This window comes from Salvelinus sp. IW2-2015, linkage group LG35 (genome assembly GCF_002910315.2).
Source record: "Salvelinus sp. IW2-2015 linkage group LG35, ASM291031v2, whole genome shotgun sequence".
NCBI lineage: Eukaryota > Metazoa > Chordata > Actinopteri > Salmoniformes > Salmonidae > Salvelinus > Salvelinus sp. IW2-2015.
Genome location: NC_036874.1, coordinates 10,459,304 through 10,478,707, shown reverse-complemented (window position 1 = coordinate 10,478,707; position 19,404 = coordinate 10,459,304). Strand labels below are relative to the sequence as shown.

Below are 19,404 nucleotides of genomic sequence, written 5' to 3'. Positions count from 1 at the left end.
TTCACCTTCTATCTTTTCACTGTTCACGCCATCACTACTGTCACCAACCTCTCCAATGATGGCCGTTTTCTTTGTCGTCTCCCCTCTTCCCTGCTCTGCATCCTCCTCTTTCTTTTTAGTAGCTTCCATCACATGGCTTCCTGCAGCTTCCTCCAATGGGACAACTGGATTCCCAGTGTTCATTGTTGTGTCAATAGGTGCCATGGTAATGTTGGTTGCAGCTGCTGGTGCTGGTGCAGCCACACAGATGTACCCTGGTGGGGGGCATACTGCCCAGATTTGTGGCACTGGTGGTGGCTGAGCGGGCTGATCTTTCGTAGACAACAATGTGCCATAGATCGCATGTTGATGGGTTTGAGGATGAGAAAGAAGGGGTTGATGGTGATGATGAAGATGGTGATGAAGGAGATTGGGATGATTAGGAGGCTGCTGGAAATGGGCTGTTACAACCGGAGGGTTTGTGCTGTGATCTATGACCAGAGTTATCTGTCCTGCCAGTAAACCGTTTCCTGAAAGGAAACCAAATTATACATTTTTGATTCACCAAATATTTTGTACAGTATGTTATGAATAAATGCATTTGTAAAGTCATTATGCCTTTGCCTTGTTAATTTCTGTAAATCAAAATGATAATTTCATGCTAACTTTAGAATAAAGCATAACGCATAGATAGTTAGAGAGCTGAAAAGCTAACAGACATTTTTGAGAGGTTTGAATTGTAATTGAACATAAAATGCTTACCTTGTGTTGAGTCAGGTGTGCAGGCATTACTCTGGAAAGGGTTATGATCCTCCATAGTTATAAACAGTTATTTTAACTATTTTAACACAATATTTTTTGAAAGTACTTTGTTGTTTAGTCAAGTAGTTGTTTGATTGATGCACCTAGAATGTCAGTGTCTCTCTATGATGTCACCATTTTTTACTTGGTTCAGACTAGAGGGTGTACAGCTACGACCGGATGGTACTTTTTCGTAGCAGGTTAGGATAATTTACGCAGCAGGTTAGGATAATTAATGTGGCAGGTTAGGAGACTTAGGTTAAGGTTAGAAAAAGTTTAGGGTTAGCTAAAATGCTCTCCTAACCTGCTGCGAAAAGTAACTTCCAGTCGTAGTTGTACTCCCTCTAGTCACAACTCCTAGACGTTCCAACTCAAGAAAATTGTTGTTTTGTTAAGAGTTTCATTTCTCCAAATAAATGTTTTTTTTTATGCAAACAAGATCACCAAGATCAACATATTTTCAACATTAATTTGTCTCATAATTCCATAACTCCTATTTTACAATTGTTATTATCAGTTTAGGCCTAGTTATTACATGGTTGCAACATAGTATTGACAGTGTTTCATTGCTAACTCAGTTGATTTTGTGTGTGTGTTGGGGGGGTAACTTGGGATCGGTAACTTCAAATCAAATTGTGTGCATATGCGTGCGTGTGCTTTGAGTGAAAACACAGCAGCACCTTATTGACTCATGTTTGTGCTACATGTTTGGCTGCTTGTGTCTATCCTCAGTGCTGCCCCCAGAATGTGCTCCGGGGGGTCACTCTCTGCTCCAGAACCCATACCGCAGCACCAGTTTCAGCTCCCGCAGCCTGCAGCAGTCAGCCCTCCAGGACTTCATCTGTGACCATTCCCTCATACCAGGCTGGTACCAGTTCCAGATCTTTGACAAGCCCGCCAGCATGCCCACACAATGTGTGGAGGTAAATACTGATGATACATTTTATTTTATAGTACTTTTTCTCTCTAGGTCTCAAAGCATGTTACAATGTATGGAGTTCACCCCATCCCCCTACGTGTCGCTATTGTTTCTTGACTGTGTCCAGCTCGCTAATAATCACCGAAATGGAAGCTAGACAGTCAGGAACCATTGAAAATTTCCAAAACGATGGATAGAGGACTATTTTTATTTTATTTTGACGCCGAGAAAATATTTTTAAAATATCAGTGCCGACCTCCGTTGAAGACCAAATGTGGCCCCAGAGAAAAATGTATTTTACACCCCTGGTTTAGGTGGTCTTTCATAGCAAATGCCATGCCTCAGTCAGAACAGTATAGAAAAATAGTGTCCCCATGATATAAGATCTTACAATGGTGCCGGAGTGAATGGCTGTCGTATTACGGGCTCCTAACCAACTGTGCTATTTTGTGTGATTTTTTTGCATTGTTTGTAACTTATTTTATACATAATATTGCTGATTCCGTCTCTTATGACTGAAAAGAGCTTCTGGAAATCAGAACAGCGATTACTCACCTCGAACTGGATGAAGATTTTTTTAATGTAATGAGTCCGACGCGAAGGATATACTGCTTCTCTGAGACCAGGCCCAAATCCCATCATTCGCGTGAAGAAAAGATGGAAATACAGGGGGCGGAGATCGGGGTGCCTTGAGAGAATTAGTCGGTGAGTGGGTAACCCGTCTCTACCATCCGTTCTATTGGCCAACGTGCAATCACTGGAAAATATACTGGAATATCTTATGTTTCACCTAGTTGTGGTTAAACGACGACACGAATAATATACATTTTTCGTAGCCGTCTATTTACCACCACAAACCAATGCTGGCACTAAGACCACTAAGGCCATCAGCAAACAAGAAAATATTCATCCAGAAGCGGCGCTCCTAGTGGCCAGGGACTTTAATGCAGGCAAACTTAAATCCATTTAACCTAATTTCTACCAGCATGTCACATGTGCATCCAGAGGGAAAAAAACTCTAGACCACCTTTACTCCACACACAGAGACGCATACAAAGCTCTCCCTCGCCCTCCATTTGGCAAATCTGACCATAATTCTATCTCCTGATTCCTGCTTACAAGTAAAAACTAAAGTGGTCAGATGACGCGGATGCTACGCTACAGGACTGTTTTGCTAGCACAGACTAGAATATGTTACGGGATTCATCCAATGGCATTGAGGAGTATACCACCTCAGTCACCTGCTTCATCAATAAGTGCATCGACGACTTCATCCCCACAGTGACCGTACATACTGTACTTTTGAAGTCGGAAGTTTACATATCAGTGCCTCTTTGCTTGACGTCATGGAAAAATCAAAAGAAATCAGCCAAGAAAGATTGTAGACCTCCACAAGTCTGGTTCATCCTTGGGAGCAATTTCCAAATGCCTGAAGGTACCACGTTCATCTGTACAAATAATACTATGCATGTATAAACATCATGGGACCACGCAACTGTCATACTGCTCAGGAAGGAGATGCATTCCGTCTCCTAGAGACGAACGTACTTTGGTGCGAAAAGTGAAAATCAATCCCAGAACAACAGCAAAGGACCATGTGAAGATGCTGGAGGCAACAGGTACAAAGCATCTATATCCACAGTAAAACGAGTCCTATATCGACATAACCTGAAAGGCCGCTCAGCAAGGAAGAAGCCACTGCTCCAAAACCGCCATAAAAAAGCCAGACTACGGTTTGGGAATGGGCCAAAATTCACCCAACTTATTGTGGAAGGCTACCCGAAACATTTGACAATTTAAAGGCAATGCTACCAAATACTAATTTAGTGTATGTAAACTTCTGACCCACTGGGAATGTGATGAAAGAAATAAAAGATGAAATAAATAATTCTCTCTATACTATTCTGACATTTCACATTCTTTAAATAAATTGGTGATCCTAACTGACGTAAGACAGGGAATTTAACTAGGATTATTTATTATTTGGCTAAGGTGTATGTAAACTTTCGACTTCAACTGTACATATCCCAACCAGAAGCCATGGATTACAGGCAACATCCACACCGAGCTAAAGGCTCGAAGCTGCCGCTTTCAAGGAGTGGGACACTAATCCCGCTATGCCCTTAGACGAACCATCAAACAGGCAACGCGTCAATACAGGACTAAGATTGAATCCTACTACACCGGCTCTGATGCTCGGCAGATGTGGCAGGGCTTGCAAACTATTATGGACTACAAAGGGAAACCCAACCGCGACCTGCCCAGTGACGCGAGCCTACCAGACGAGCTAAATGCTTTTATGCTCGCTTTGAGGCAAGCAACACTGAAATCAAATCAAATTTATTTATATACAGTGGGGAGAACAAGTATTGATACACTGCCGATTTTGCAGGTTTTCCTACTTACAAAGCATGTAGAGGTCTGTAATATTATCATAGGTACACTTCAACTATGAGAGACGGAATCTAAAACAAAAAACCAGAAAATCACATTGTATGATTTTTAAGTAATTAATTTGCATTTTATTGCATGACATAAGTATTTGATACATCAGAAAAGCAGAAAATAATATTTGGTACAGAAACCTTTGTTTGCAATTACAGAGATCATACGTTTCCTGTAGTTCTTGACTAGGGTTGCACACACTGCAGCAGGGATTTTGGCCCACTCCTCCCTACAGATCTTCTCCAGATCCTTCAGGTTTCGGGGCTGTCGCTGGGCAATACGGACTTTCAGCTCCCTCCAAAGATTTTCTATTGGGTTCAGGTCTGGAGACTGGCTAGGCCACTCCAGGACCTTGAGATGCTTCTTACGGAGCCACTCCTTAGTTGCCATGGCTGTGTGCTTCGTGTCGTTGTCATGCTGGAAGACCCAGCCACGACCCATCTTCAATGCTCTTACTGAGGGAAGGAGGTTGTTTGGCCAAGATCTCGCGATACATGGCCCCATCCATCCTCCCTCAATACGGTGCAGTCGTCCTGTCCCCTTTGCAGAAAAGCATCCCCAAAGAATGATGTTTCCACCTCCATGCTTCACGGTTGGGATGGTGTTCTTGGGTTGTACTCATATTTCTTCTTCCTCCAAACACGGCGAGTGGAGTTAGACCAAAAAGCCTATTTTTGTCTCATCAGACCACATGACCTTCTCCCATTCCTCCTCTGGATCATCCAGATGGTCATTGGCAAACTTCAGACGAGCCTGGACATGCACTGGCTTAAGCAGGGGACCTTGCGTGCGCTGCAGGATTTTAATCCATGACGGCGTAGTGTGTTACTAATGGTTTTCTTTGAGACTGTGGTCCCAGCTCTCTTCAGGTCATTGACCAGGTCCTGCCGTGTAGTTCTGGGCTGATCCCTCACCTTCCTCATGATCATTGATGCCCCACGAGGTGAAATCTTGCATGGAGCCCCAGACGAGGGTGATTGACCTCATCTTGAACTTCTTCCATTTTCTAATAATTGCGCCAACAGTTGTTTCCTTCTCACCAAGCTGCTTGCCTATTGTCCTGTAGCCCATCCCAGCCTTTTGCAGGTCTACAATTTTATCCCTGATGTCCTTACACAGCTCTCTGGTCTTGGCCATTGTGGAGAGGTTGGAATCTGTTTGATTGTGTGTGGACAGGTGTCTTTTATACAGGTAACGAGTTCAAACAGGTGCAGTTAATACAGGTAATGAGTGGAGAACAGGAGGGCTTCTTAAAGAAAAACTAACAGGTCTGTGAAGCCGGAATTCTTACTTGTTGTAGGTGATCAAATACTTATGTCATGCAATAAAATGCAAATTAATTATTTAAAAATCATACAATGTGATTTCTGATTTTTGTTTTAGATTCCGTCTCTCACAGTTGAAGTGTACCTATGATAAAAATTACAGACCTCTACATGCTTTGTAAGTAGGAAAACCTGCAAAATCGCAGTGTATCAAATACTGTTTCTCCCCACTGTAGCCCTTCGTACATCAGCTGATATCTCAAAGTGCTGTACAGAAACCCAGCCTAAAACCCCAAACAGCAAGCAGTGCAGGTGTAGAAGCACGGTGGCTAGGAAAAACTCCCTAGAAAGGCCAAAACCTAGGAAGAAACCTAGAAAGGAACCAGGCTATGAGGGGTGGCCGGTCCTCTTCTGGCTGTGCCGGGTGGAGATTATAACAGAACATGGCCAAGATGTTCAAATGTTCATAGATGACCAGCATGTCAAATAATTATAATCACAGTAGTTGTCGAGGGTGCAGCACCTCAGGAGTAAATGTCAGTTGGCTTTTCATAGCCGATCATTAAGAGTATCTCTACCGCTCCTGCGGTCTCTAGAGAGTTGAAAACAGCAGGTCTGGGACAGTAGCACGTTCGGTGAACAGGTCAGGGTTCCATAGCTGCAGGCAGAACAGTTGAAACTGAAGCAGCAGCAATGCCAGGTGGACTGGAGACAGCAAGGAGTCATCATGTCAGGTCGTCCTGAGGCATGGTCCTAGGGCACAGGTCCTCCGAGAGAGAAAAGAAAGAGAGAATTAGAGAGAGCATACTTAACAGGACACCGGATAAGACAGGACAAGTACTCCAGAATAAACAAACTGACCCTAGCCCCCCGACACATAAACTAATGCAGCATAAATACTGGAGGCTGAGACAGGAGGGTCAGGAGACACTGTGGCCCATCCGATGATACCCCCGGACAGGGCCAAACAGGAAGGATATAACCCCACCCACTTTGCCAAGGCACAGCCCCCACACCACTAGAGGGATATCTTCAACCACCAACTTACCATCCTGAGACAAGGCCGAGTATAGCCCACAAAGATCTCCGCCACGGCACAACCCAAGGGGGGCGCCAACCCAGACAGGAAGATCACTCAAGTGACGCACCCCTCCTAGGATGGCATGAAAAGCACCAGTAAGCCAGTGACTCAGCCCCTGTAAAGGGTTAGAGGCAAGAATCCCAGTGGAGAGAGGGAACCGGCCAGGCAGAGACAGCAAGGGCGGTTCGTTGCTCCAGAGCCTTTCCGTTCACCTTCACACTCCTGGGCCAGACTACACTCAATCATATGACCCACTGAAGAGATGAGTCTTCAGTAAAGACTTAAAAGTTGAGACCGAGTCTGCGTCTCTCACATGGGTAGGCAGACCATTCCATAAAAATCATTTTTGGACAGACAATTTCAGATTTTTGCAATGTTACGTAGATGGAAAAAAGCTGTCCTTGAAACAGTCTTGATATGTTCGTCAAAGAGAGATCAGGGTCCAGAGTAACGCCGAGGTCCTTCACATTTTATTGAGACGACTTTACAACCATCAAGATTAATTGTCAGATTTAACAGAAGATCTCTTTGTTTCTTGGGACCTAGAACAAGCATCTCTGTTTTGTCCGAGTTTAAAAGTAGAACGTTTCAGGCTTCTAGCGAGGCAATTTGGGGCTTCACCATGTTTCATTGAAATGTACAGCTGTGTGTCATCTGCATAGCAGTGAAAGTTAACATTATGTTTTCAAATGACATCCCCAAGAGGTAAAATATATAGTGAAAACAATAGTGGTCCTAAAACGGAACCTTGAGGAACACCGAAATGTACAGTTGATTTGCCAGAGGACAAACCATTCACAGAGACAAACTGATATCTTTCCGACAGATAAGATCTAAACCAGGCCAGAACTTGTCCGTGTAGAACAATTTGGGTTTCCAATCTCTCCAAAAGAATGTGGTGATCGATGGTATCAAAGGCAGCACTAAGGTCTAGTAGCACGAGGACAGATGCAGAGCCTCGGTCTGACGCCATTAAAAGGTCATTTACCACCTTCACAAGTGCAGTCTCAGTGCTATGATGGGGTCTAAAACCAGACTGAAGCATTTCGTATATATTATATACTGAAGCATGCATGAGAGCACCAGCTGTTCCGGACTACTGTGTGATCACGCTCTCCGTAGCCGATGTGAGCAAGTCCTTTTAACAGGTCAACATTCACAAGACTGCAGGGACAGACGGATTACCAGGACATGTACTCAGAGCATGTGCGGACCAACTGGCAAGTGTCTTCACTGACATTTTCAACCTCTCCCTGACCAAGACTTTAATACCTACATGTTTCAAGCAGACCACATAATCCCTGTGCCCAAGAAAGTGAAGGTAACCTGCCTAAATGACTACCACCCAGTAGCTCTCATGTCTGTAGCCATGAAGTGCATCATCCCGGAAATTCTAGACCCACTCCAATTCGCATACGGGTCCAACAGACCCACAGATGACGCAATCTTAATCGCACTCTACACTGCCCTTTCCCACCTGGACAAAAGGAACATCTATGTGAGAATGCGGTTCATTGACTACAGCTCAGCGTTCAACACCATAGTGCCCACAATGCCCATCTCTAAGCTAAGGACCCTGGGACTAAACACCTCCTTCTGCAATTGGATCCTGGACTTCCTGACGGGCCACCCTATGTGCTAACAGTAGGCAACAACACATCTGCCACGCTGATCCTCAACACTGAGGCCCCTCAGGGGTGCGTGCTTAGTTCCCTCCTGTACTCCCTGTTCACCCACGACTGCGTGGCCAAGCATAACTCCAACACCATCATTAAGTTTGCTGACAACACAACAGTGGTAGGCCTGATCACCGACAACGATGAGACAGCCTATAGGGAGGAGGTCAGAGGTCTGGCAGTGTGGTGCCAGGACAACAACCTTGAGCAAGACAAAGGAGCTGATCGTGGACTACAGGAAAAGGAGGGCCGAACACGCCCCTATTCACATCGACGGGGCTGTAGTGGAGCAGGTCCACATCACCAACAAACTATCATGGTCCAAACACACCAAGAAGGTCATGAAGAGGGCATGACAACAACTTTTCCCCCTCAGGAGACCGACAAGATTTGGCATGGGTCCCCAGATCCTAAAAAAGTTATACAGCTGCACCATCGAGAGCATCCTGACCAGTTGCATCACCGCCTTGTATGGCAACTGCTCGGCATCCGACAGTAAGGTGCTACAGAGGGTAGCAAGTACCGTCCAGTACATCACTGGGATCAAGCTTCCTGCTATCCAGGACCTATAAACTAGGCAGGGTGTCAGAGGAAGGGCCAAAAATTGTCAAAGACTCTATTCACCCAAGTCATAGACTGTTCTCTCTGCTATCGCACGGCAAGCGGTACCACAGTGCCAAATCTAGGTACAAAAGGCTCCTTAACAGCTTCTACCCCCAATCCATAAGACTGCTGAACAATTAATCAAATGCACCCCCTTGTTTTTACACTGCTGCTACTCATTGTTTATTGTTCATGCTTAGTCACTTTAATAACTCTACCTACATGTACAAATTACCTTAACTAACCTGTATCCCTGCACATTGACTCGGTACTGGTACCCCCTGTATATAGCCTCATTATTGTGATTTTATTGTGTTACTTTTTATAAAACAATTTACCATAGTTTTTTTAGTACATTTTTTCTTAAGCAGCTCTTCTTGCACTTGAGTTCTTTTCAGTGAGTAGCCAAGTCATTGCAATGGTAACATGAGTGCTAGTCTTGCCCTTTGAAGTGAACATAGGCTCTTTGTTCCGAGGACCCTGGGATGGTATCAGCATTAAGCACAGGACCAAAGAGAGCGAGAGACAGGAGAGAGATATTAGAGACACAGGAGAGAGACAAGAGAGACATACGAGAGACAGGAGAGAGACGGGGAGACAGGAGAGAGACGGGGAGACAGAGTTAGAGAGAGAGAGAGACAAGTTTAGAAAGAGAGAGAGACAGGGTTAGAGAGAGACATGGTTAGACAGAGAGAGAGAGAGAGAGAGAAAGATGTTCCTCATTTTCCCTGGGCTGCCCGCTGTGCTGCAGACTGAAGGATCCATCAGAGGTGTCAGCTTCCTCTTCTTCCCAGGGCATTGTCATGTGTCATATTGCAGTTGTTGCCTGCAAAGTGTCGCCCTACCAATCATTACCCATGTGGTTGTATTATTACCACCCAGTATAAACTAGCCTGGTCCCAGACATATTTGTGCTGTCTTGCTTATTATCACATTGAGTGACTAGAAGTTTGCAAGACAGCGCAAACAGATCTGGAACCAGGCTAAAGTAGTCTTATTCTGTTCTCCATTGTCTTTATCTGTGTCCACCAGGTGAACCACTGTGGGACCCAGGCCCCAGTCTGGCTGTCTCTGGGGGAGGGCGAGAGCCTTCCGCGGCCCCTGGAGGTGACGCATCTGACGGCCTGTGCCACCTGGCAGTTCTTCCTCAGCAGCAGTAAGGACTGCTGCCTGTTCCGCATCCCTGTCACCGTGCGCAACTGTGGAGACTTCTACGTCTACCTGCTCCAGCCCACCCAGGGTTGCATGGGCTACTGCGCACAGGGTACAGCAGCTGTTTACGATAGTCTGTTTAGGTGGAGGCAATGAGGAGCTCCATATGCTATGAAATTGAGGCTGCATTGTTTTTTTCTTCTTCAATGGGCAAAAACGTAGCGCAATGGTCTTCACCGCCAAAATGTCATAAAAGGCAATTCATCCACAAACACAAATATAATTGTATAAATGAACGTGTTTTCATTAATTTTATGATATAATCGTCAAGCCCATTCAAAAGATTAGGGCTGACCTCGGAAGTACAGTACGATGTAGTGCTGCATCACTTTCATAGCGTAAAGGTGACATGATACAACTGTAAAAACGCTAAAGAATTAGCACTAACCACATGTAACTCATTAAACTGTTATTTATGTGCTTGTGACTCAGACCTCTGTAGTGTTAACTGTTAAGACCACCACTGTTAATTGTCTGTTAATTGTCCTGCTATCATTCACCATGTAGAGATGTCAGACTCTGCGGCGGTGGTGTGTGGTCCTGACGAGGTGGAGGTTGATGGAGCGTGTAAAGGTGAGTGAGCTCTCTGCCTCCTGACTGTGTGTTGTCTGGCTCTATAGGAGGCCCTTGTTAAAGTCAGACACCACAACAATCCGCGTCAGAATTGCCATGCGGTGTGGAATGCAGCGCAACAGGCCCCTCACAGGTCCTCTTAATGAGCTAAGCATGTGTGTCCTGCCTCCCTCGCCCCGTCTCCATGACGACATCTCTCGGCGAGGTCGTGAATTATCCCCCTGCCGGTTTTAGTGCGAAGGAGGAGGGGGGCTGGGGACATAGGTGGATGGTTTAATTAACTTTTATTCACACAAGAGACGTTATCAAGTTGGAAGGGATACTATAAATAGGAGAAGGTACCTACCATTTAGGTACCTACTCTTTTGGTTTGTTATGGTTGACCCCTTTCCCTGATTAGAGTTACAGAAATAGACCAAAATGTTGGGACCCACCGGAAAGCAGTAGCTGATGACTGGATCTTTGCCTGAAATATAGATTTTGATTACTTGATGGGTCACAGGACAAAAACATTCAGCCAAGCTTCTATTATAACACAATCATCTCATATCACCCAAATACTGTATACATTATTACCTGCTTTGTTCATGTTACATGTTCAGTAGGAAGAAAACTGTGTGAAATTACCCATTTTGTCCAATAAGACATTTTGTCTAATTTTGTCCAATAAAATATGTTGCTAAACATTTTGCTTCGGTGTACCCTACTGAACACGACTCCGTTATCCCTTCCAGCCAAACAGCCTCCTTCTCCAGCAGTACCTGTGATAGTAGCAGAGCTCTCTGGGAGCATCGTCTACCTGAAGTGCAGCTTCGAGGGCCATAGCGTGAACAGCTCCCTAGGCTATGTGGTTGCCTGGTCTCGCCTCTCCCCCCAAGGCATCAAAGAAGAACTGAAACAAGAGACTACTGTCCAAACCGTTGCCTTCATCGAGCTGGACGGGATCAACCTCCGACTGGGGGACAAGGTGGGTAGAAGTTACCCCTAACCACTGACGCAGGGTCAGATATTTTTCCTCTCTCTAATGGTTAAGGTTAAGATCGGGGGTGGTGTCATTTGATCCGAGACTTGTGGTTACGGGTAGCTTCTACTTCGCTTGTAAAACAGTCAAACGCCCAAAATAATGCTAGCTTCCGAGCTCTCTCTCAAAACTGAAGTGAATTTCTTTTACAAGTGAGGATATAGAGCAATCGAGCTGACCGTGTTGAAAACCATCAAAGTTATACAGTATATTGTCGTGTCATCCTTTTATGAAACTCTTGTCAGACATGTTGTTTTGTTTTCCTGTGGTATCATGTATATTACCTGGCTTCAACTATAAAGGCTTTTCTATATCCTGAACTGTAGCCTCTCTCTTCCTCTTGATCGGCTGTGGCTGTCCTTCCCTCTCTGTCAGATTTACTGCAGTTGCTCCAGTTTTTTTCTGGACTCGCCGGATATCCAGGGAACCCCAGCGGAGAGCGAAGAGTTCTTCGCCGGGATCAGGGTAAGTCAAAGAGATAGAGAACACTATTTCAAGGATTTGGTGTTTGAGTGTGTGTAAGTTGTGTGTGCGTGCATGCCTGTCTGTCTGTCTGTCTGTCTCTCTGGGTCTGGGTTTGTATGTCTCCTTTTTGTTTTAAATAGTCACTGGTTAATCAGAATTTCTCTTGTGATTTGTCTCTGCAGTTGAGACCAGAGGTGACTACTGTGTCTGAGGATGGGAAGGACTATGAGTTGACTGTGGAGAGTACCATCCCTGTCCCCTGCCCTGACAGTGCCTCCTCCTCCACCAAAGAGCAGTGTACTCTCTCCTTACACCTGAGTACAAGCAATCAAGGTAAAGGCTTCGTAAGTAATCCTGCATACTCACAGTATCACCACAGTAAAGTTTTATTCTTCAAAATGTAATATTCTTAATAACTGATTTTGGCAATACGTTTGATTTCCATAGCGTCTTAATTCTCCAGTGACAACGCATATTGACATGTTGGTATCCCTACGAAATAGACAAAAACAAAGCCAATGACAACAACCATTAAATTATCTATTCCTCCGTAGGAGACGATCTGCTGGGTCCAGACGTGGTGTTGTCGTCGTGCCGGGTGGATCTCTCCCAGAGCCTGGGGTGTCGTAACGGGGTGTGTAGCCAGGCCCTGGTTCACCTCAGCGCGGTCACAGACTTCCTCAGGGACGGGGACAGGACAACACAGATCTTTGTCAAACCCATCGTCACATCCAACTTCCTCTGGAGCGGCTACACACCACAGAGTGTGCAGGTACTGGAACTGGAAAAAAATACCCTTGTGATGGGTTGGGAGGAGAGTGACGGTTGTCATTAGCCTGGTCCCAGATCTGTTTGTGCTGTCTTACCAACTCCTATGGTCATTGTCACACTGTTTGCCATAAAACTTTGCAAGACAGCATAAACAGATCTGGGACCAGTCTAGGTTGTTAACAGATCTGGGTGTAACGTATATGCTGGGAGTCAGGAAACAGGTGCAGATGGTGAGTTTAATAAAGAACCGATACAGATGAACAAACATGAGGCACGTACTGAACGTTAGAGAAAACAATAACACCTAGTGTCTGAAGACAACTGAGGGCTAAATAAAGAGGGAGTAATCAAGGAGGGAATGACGACCAGGTGTGCGTATTGATGGGGAACAGGTGTGCGTAATAAGGAAGCCAGGACCGGAGGTTAGTAAACTGACAAAGTCGAGCACTGGAGGGAGCAGGATTAGGCGAGACACCAGCCTATGTTGTTAACAGATCTGGGACCAGTCTAGGTTGTTACACTTAACTCACTCAATGCACAATATACGATGATGCTGTATACACTGTATAGTGTACATTTGCTCACTGCAACAGTGCCCATACACAAACTGTAAGTTGCCAACACACTCATATAAGCCTGCACTGTATACACTTTATTTTCTCATCTAGATAGCTGAATGTGAAAATGAAATAAATAATATCTGATATGTGATATTTTCTCTGTGTTTTCAGATCACAGTGACAGATGTTCCCTCTGCATACTGCTACTCTTTCACTGATCCTCACATCATCACGTTTGATGGCAGGTACTTCAGTCACTCCTTTATAGTCAGCATAAATGATAGATGCAGTCAAGGCAATGTTAGCCTGCAAATATGATAACAATCACAAGAATACACATTACCGTAACTGATACTGTAGTGTAATGCATTTCATGCATTTCCTTTCAGGCAGTATGACAACTATCAGATCGGGACGTTTGTGTTGTACAAGAGCACACGGCAGCCATTCGAGGTCCATGTGCGCCAGTGGGAGTGTGGGAGCGTTGTCCACGGCGCCTCGTGCATGTGCGGCTTCGTGGCGAGAGACGGCAGTGACGTCATAGCCTTCGACATGTGCAACGGAGAGCTGGGGCACACCAGGCCGCACCTGTCGGTGAAGAACAGGGACGTGGGCAAGAGCGGCATCCGCATCACTGAGTCTTACCAAGGACGCAAAGTCACAGTGAGTGAATAAATAAATAAAGTGTAACATTAAAAATTGAATTCAATTAAAGTTGTCTTCCGATGAGTTGGTGGTGGCAGGAAAAAGAAAAGGTCACAGAGTTGAAGCCCACGCCTACAAGTAGTAGTCATTAGCCAATAGGGTGTTGAGAAAGGCAGTGTAAACTTACAGTGCAAAGTCGGTATTCAATTGTTTATGCTAATTATGATATGACACAGACTGTGATGATATAGCGACGCACTGGAAAGCAGAAAATCATTTAGTTGTAATGGAATAGAGCAAAATCAAATGAAATACAACAGAATACAATAGGATCTAATCCCCTTTCTGTCTAGATGACCTTCTCGTCTGGGGCGTTTGTGCGTGCCGATGTGTCTGACTGGGGCATGAGTCTGACCCTGAGGGCCCCCAGCTCCGACTGGAGCCAAACCCAGGGCCTGTGTGGGACATATGACGGACAGACCCACAATGACCTCCACACAGCAGGGGGCGCAGTGCTGGACAACGAAGACGTAGCAGCCTTCATCTCTGAATGGAAGTTAGTCTGATGCCAAGTCTCAAATCAACCTCTAGCCCCTAACGCTATGGAGTTTGCAGATCTGAAGAAGATATGTGGTGATGGTTCTAACCAGCCTATCAGTGATTGCACTGCAGCTTTCATTGTAATTCCTATGCCTATACAGTTTCTTTAGATCTGCAAAGCGGGAGTAGGCTTTTGTCCCATTCCAAGTGCAACAACCAAGTCTGGACCTGAGACTGTTCTTTTAAACGATGGATATTAATCATTTTGAACATTTTACATGAGCTCTTTCTGCTGTGGTTGTGTTACGTTATTATTTGTTGAATGTATTTCCGTCGAGATCCTAACTGATAAGGATGTATTTCTCTTCTGGCAGACTCCCTCCTGGTGGCAGCTTGTTTGACACCGTTCCATCCTATCAGAGCACCTCAAACCCTCGCAGGTACTGTAACTGTGAAGAGGAGTCCCGCCCCACGTCCCCGCGAACCAGGTCTCAGCCAATCCCTGGCTCCGACTCCTCCTGTTCTCACCACGTCAACGTGAGACTCCACAGTATCATCCCCACTCTGGATGTCACTGCCGAATACATCAACTCAGTAGAGCTGTTCAAAGGCCACCACGACCACCTCTCAGGAAACTCCAAAGAGCATGGCCGGGCCGAGGACACCGCCGCCCAGCCTGTAGAGAGAGGCTCTACTCTAACAGGCTCCAGCCATGGAGCCAACAACCAGAGGAGCCGTGGAAGGCGCCAGTCCTACCAGTTCCTCCCCGACACGCCCTACCAGAGCCTGAGCCAGTCCGACCTGGAGGGCTTCACCTACTTCTTCCCAGAGGACCACGAGCTGACGGCCCGGCCCGAGTCCTCCCCTCCCCCCACCTGGCCCACCCTGTCTGGTCTGACACAGCTCCAGGCCAGGGTTCAGTGCCAGCAGGCCGTGGCTAACTCCAGCGTGGCTCTGGGCTGCGGCCAGCTCTTAGGCCCGGCCATAGTGAGCCAGGCGGTGGCTATGTGCGTCAGCGACCTCCAGCTAAAGGACGACCAGGCCTGGGTGGGCGCCACTCTGCCTCTGCTTGAGAACGAGTGTGAGAGGAGGCTAGTGGAGGAGAGGGGGAGAGAGGTAGAGCACCAGGACATGCTGTCCTTCCTCAAGTGTCCTAATCTATGCAATGGGAATGGGCAGTGCTCCGAGTGGGGGTGTGTGTGCTTCCCCGGGTTCGGCTCCTACGACTGCAGTGTTATCTCTGGTAAGAAGAGGGGAGGGTTGGATCTATAACACACATCTAAGTCAATCATACATATTGTAAGTCAACACTAGACCAGGGTTTAGCTCATAGTTAGTTCATCAAAATGAAAGACATATCACAGTAATTTACTAATCCTAGTGAAATTATATTTTTTAAACCTGCTAACATTTTTTTTGCTTCTCATTTCTGTCTGTTTCTGGTGTCATTTGGGATGGTGAAGACCAGACTCCAGAGATCACAGAGCTGGAGAACGAGGGACTGTGTGATGTCAGACAGAGTGACTGCTCCACTGTACAGGTCTTTGGACAAGGCTTCAAAGACTCCTATGAACTCAAGTGTGAATTTTTGAAGGAAAAGGTACCATACTACATCACACACACATACACACTGACACACACACACACACACCTCCATATTTGTGATATTAATTTCTGTAGCACAGTACTTCTGACCCAAGTGTCCCCACCTGTCTCTGTCTGCGTGTGTCCAGTTTGTGGATGGTGAGTGGACCCTGGACGAACCTCAGTTTACCCTGGCTACCTTCCTGGATGTGTCAGGTCTGGAGTGTCAGCTCCCCCTGGAGTACAGACAAGCCATTGCAGGCCTGGACCTGGATACGGCCACCGACAGACCCCTCGCTCGCTMGCAGATCAAAGTTAGTGGAACAACACTATGCAGCACATCGCAGTAATGTTTATACCGTTTCTAACCAGGATCCAGTCTTAAGCTGTTACCCAAAAGGTCCCAACCCACCAATGGGTCCAGACTCATTTGTGAATGGGCAAATCCCCCATAAAATACAGCTGGGTAAGAGAGCCCTAAACAATAGTACTGTTTGCAGCAGGGCAAGGTTCTGGCCTAGTGTTGTAATATGGTTTGTTTGCACACCTACCAGATGTTTTCAAGATGGTGCAACCTGGACAAGATACCCGTACTTATTGTAGTAGCTTCTGTAAATGTTTATTACCAGTAGTCACTGATAATAAGTCATTAATGTTGTCTTGGCAGGTGTCCAACGACGGCTACGGCTACAGCAACGCCAAGATCCTGACCCTGTTCGATGGAGCCTGTCAGATCTGCACACTCAATGCTGACGTTCTCTGTACCTCCAGGGTGGGTTTGTATCAATTGTATCAACGTTTCTGGTAGCATGATCAGAATGTGTTGTTTAATGATTCGAATCTGACTTTAAATGATTCAATACTTGTAACTAAGGTAACTTTCCCCCCCTTTTTTCATGTCCTTGTTCCTTGTGTTTTCCAAGTTGATTGAGAACATGTTCTCAGCCTGAGGATGCATGCAGTTTATAATTGGCTCATTCATCCCCCTCCTCTCCCCTGTAACTATTCCCCAGGTCGTTGCTGCAAATGAGAACGTGTTCTCAGTCAACTTACCTGGTAAAATAACGGTAAAATAAAAATAAAATAAAATGAATCAGCTTTTTGTAGTTTGGGTTCTTTTTCAGCCACTAACATTCAACAGATACTGTACATTATGTTGTGGGACATTCAACAGATGTTCAAGCTAGCTCAAATTTCAGGCCCCTTTCCCACCAGGAAAAACCAGCACATGGGCCCGGACCCTCTTAAAACTAACTGTGAGTGTAGCACATGGGGATGTGTGAAACGTACTCCTCAGCCCGAAGCGTCTTACCAGTCTGCGCCACACAAAAAGCTAGCTATGTGGCGCAAGTGGAGACGTTTCATGCTGACGAGTACGTTTCACACATCCCCATGTGCTATATGAGCACCACTCCTCCTAGTTATGGGTGCCAAACAGTTTCTTCTGAAGAACTCAAACAGAACATTTATCACCCAAACGAAAAGTGGCCAATGCTCTGATTGATTATCTCTCTGGCATCTCTTAACACAGGAAACAATTAGGTGTTTTAGCCCAATCCACATGTACAGTGTGATTGTCAAGGTTCACTTGTGTGTATATGCAGTAAGACATTGCCAGCCCTTGTTCTCTTGTTGGCCCGAAAAGTGTTCCTGGTTCCTATTTCAATGGCAAGAACAGATGTTTTTATCTTTTCTAAAAGGCAGACAGATACATGCCAATTTTGTTACTGTGTATCAATCCCCAGGAGAAAACATGCAACATTGACAGTGTGTGTTATGGAGAGGGAGACCTCAATCCCAGCAGCCCTTGCCTGATATGCCGACCAGACTCCTCCAAATACACATGGTCCATCGCTGAGAGTAAGTACAATGCCCTCTTACCTATAATGTACTTTTACTCTACAACTGCTGTTTACATTATACAACAGCATCTCTATACAAATTCATACCACGCAAACTGAAAGGTATTTTCTGCCACCCACTACTGACGACAGCACACACATGGCTGCATGGTCTCTGCAATAGGTCTACAGTACGTCTACAGCTCGCGGTTGGTCGTGCTATCGGGAACAAGGTGTTATTGGGGTCAGAGACATTATAGTACCTTCAGGCCTCTGGGTATTGTAATTGTGGTTGGCTCAATGTGTTCTTTGTGCTGTGTTTTGATTTGAGTGTTGATTCAAAATGAGGCCAAATCACTCCAGATCAATCAGAGTAGATAATAGAAATGAATACAACTGGTTCAAACTAGGAACAGAGCATTTTTACAAAGATAGACAAACATATAAATAAAACAAGTTGAAATAAAGGAAAAATAATTGTATATTTTGTACCTCAGATAATGATATGGACATTAATGATGAAATGATTAACGTTATTACTAAATATGACTATTCTGCTCCTGGAAGAGAATGAGCCACCGGTGTTTCAGTCAGCTCAGGGGCGTCTGCAGACATTCCAGGGGGAGAACTTTGTGTACCAGCTGCAGGCTCAGGATCCAGAAGGCTCTGTGGTGCTGTTCACTCTGGAGTCAGGCCCCAGTGACTCCTCCCTCTCCCCCGCTGGCCTGCTCATCTGGAAGGCTACTGACACTACTGCCTCCTCCTCCACGCAGACCTTTCAGTTCACTATCACAGACGATTGTAGTGCTGAGACGCTTGAATCTGTACAGGTAGGTTTAACGAGAGGAGAACACTGTTCAATAAGGATATTCCAAAAAATAAGAAACTCTCGATGCAAATTCCTTGACTGATTCTGTTGACTCTTTGTGAATGGGGATTCTTAGAGATTTCTCTTGATTGTCAGCTTTTCTGTCTAACGCGAGAGGGAGCTCTAGATTTGCAATCCTTATTGTCCAGCCTGCCGCTGTAGTAGTCTTTCTGCGTCTGTTGCTTTGGTATGTCTGTTAGCAAGACATTCAAAACTAAAATGCAGTAATCACTCACGGATTGTCAATCATTCTTCATACTTATATGTTCATTTCAAACTGTTTGTGAATTAAACTTAAGCTCTACTAACACTTCCCCTTGTGTGTGTGTGTGTCCAGGTCTCTCTGCGGCCCTGTGACTGTCTGAACGGAGCTTCCTGTGTTACAAACATCAACCTCCCCTCTAGCAGCGGGGAGTACCTATGTGTCTGTCCCGCTGGCTTCACAGGGGACAGGTGTGAGGAGGACATAGACGACTGTAAACCCAACCCCTGCCGTCTGGTCAAGTGTATAGACGGACCCAACTCTTTCTCCTGCATCTGTCCCCCCGGAATGAC

At 45.6% G+C, this 19,404-nt stretch overlaps 1 protein-coding gene across 1 annotated transcript in view; it reads left to right on the top strand.

The window, feature by feature from the left end:
• The window catches only part of vwde (von Willebrand factor D and EGF domains), a 44,462-nt gene that overhangs the window by 4,623 nt on the left and 20,435 nt on the right, over positions 1 to 19,404 (top strand). Inside the window, exons 2-16 of the mRNA XM_070437285.1 lie at positions 1,513 to 1,703; positions 9,802 to 10,033; positions 10,489 to 10,554; positions 11,289 to 11,521; positions 11,951 to 12,040; positions 12,223 to 12,373; positions 12,595 to 12,812; positions 13,543 to 13,616; positions 13,761 to 14,034; positions 14,370 to 14,572; positions 14,931 to 15,799; positions 16,020 to 16,156; positions 16,290 to 16,454; positions 16,808 to 16,912; positions 17,886 to 18,000. Coding sequence (XP_070293386.1) covers positions 1,513 to 1,703; positions 9,802 to 10,033; positions 10,489 to 10,554; positions 11,289 to 11,521; positions 11,951 to 12,040; positions 12,223 to 12,373; positions 12,595 to 12,812; positions 13,543 to 13,616; positions 13,761 to 14,034; positions 14,370 to 14,572; positions 14,931 to 15,799; positions 16,020 to 16,156; positions 16,290 to 16,454; positions 16,808 to 16,912; positions 17,886 to 18,000 — 3,123 coding nt within the window. The remainder of the gene's footprint in view (positions 1 to 1,512; positions 1,704 to 9,801; positions 10,034 to 10,488; positions 10,555 to 11,288; positions 11,522 to 11,950; positions 12,041 to 12,222; positions 12,374 to 12,594; positions 12,813 to 13,542; positions 13,617 to 13,760; positions 14,035 to 14,369; positions 14,573 to 14,930; positions 15,800 to 16,019; positions 16,157 to 16,289; positions 16,455 to 16,807; positions 16,913 to 17,885; positions 18,001 to 19,404) is intronic.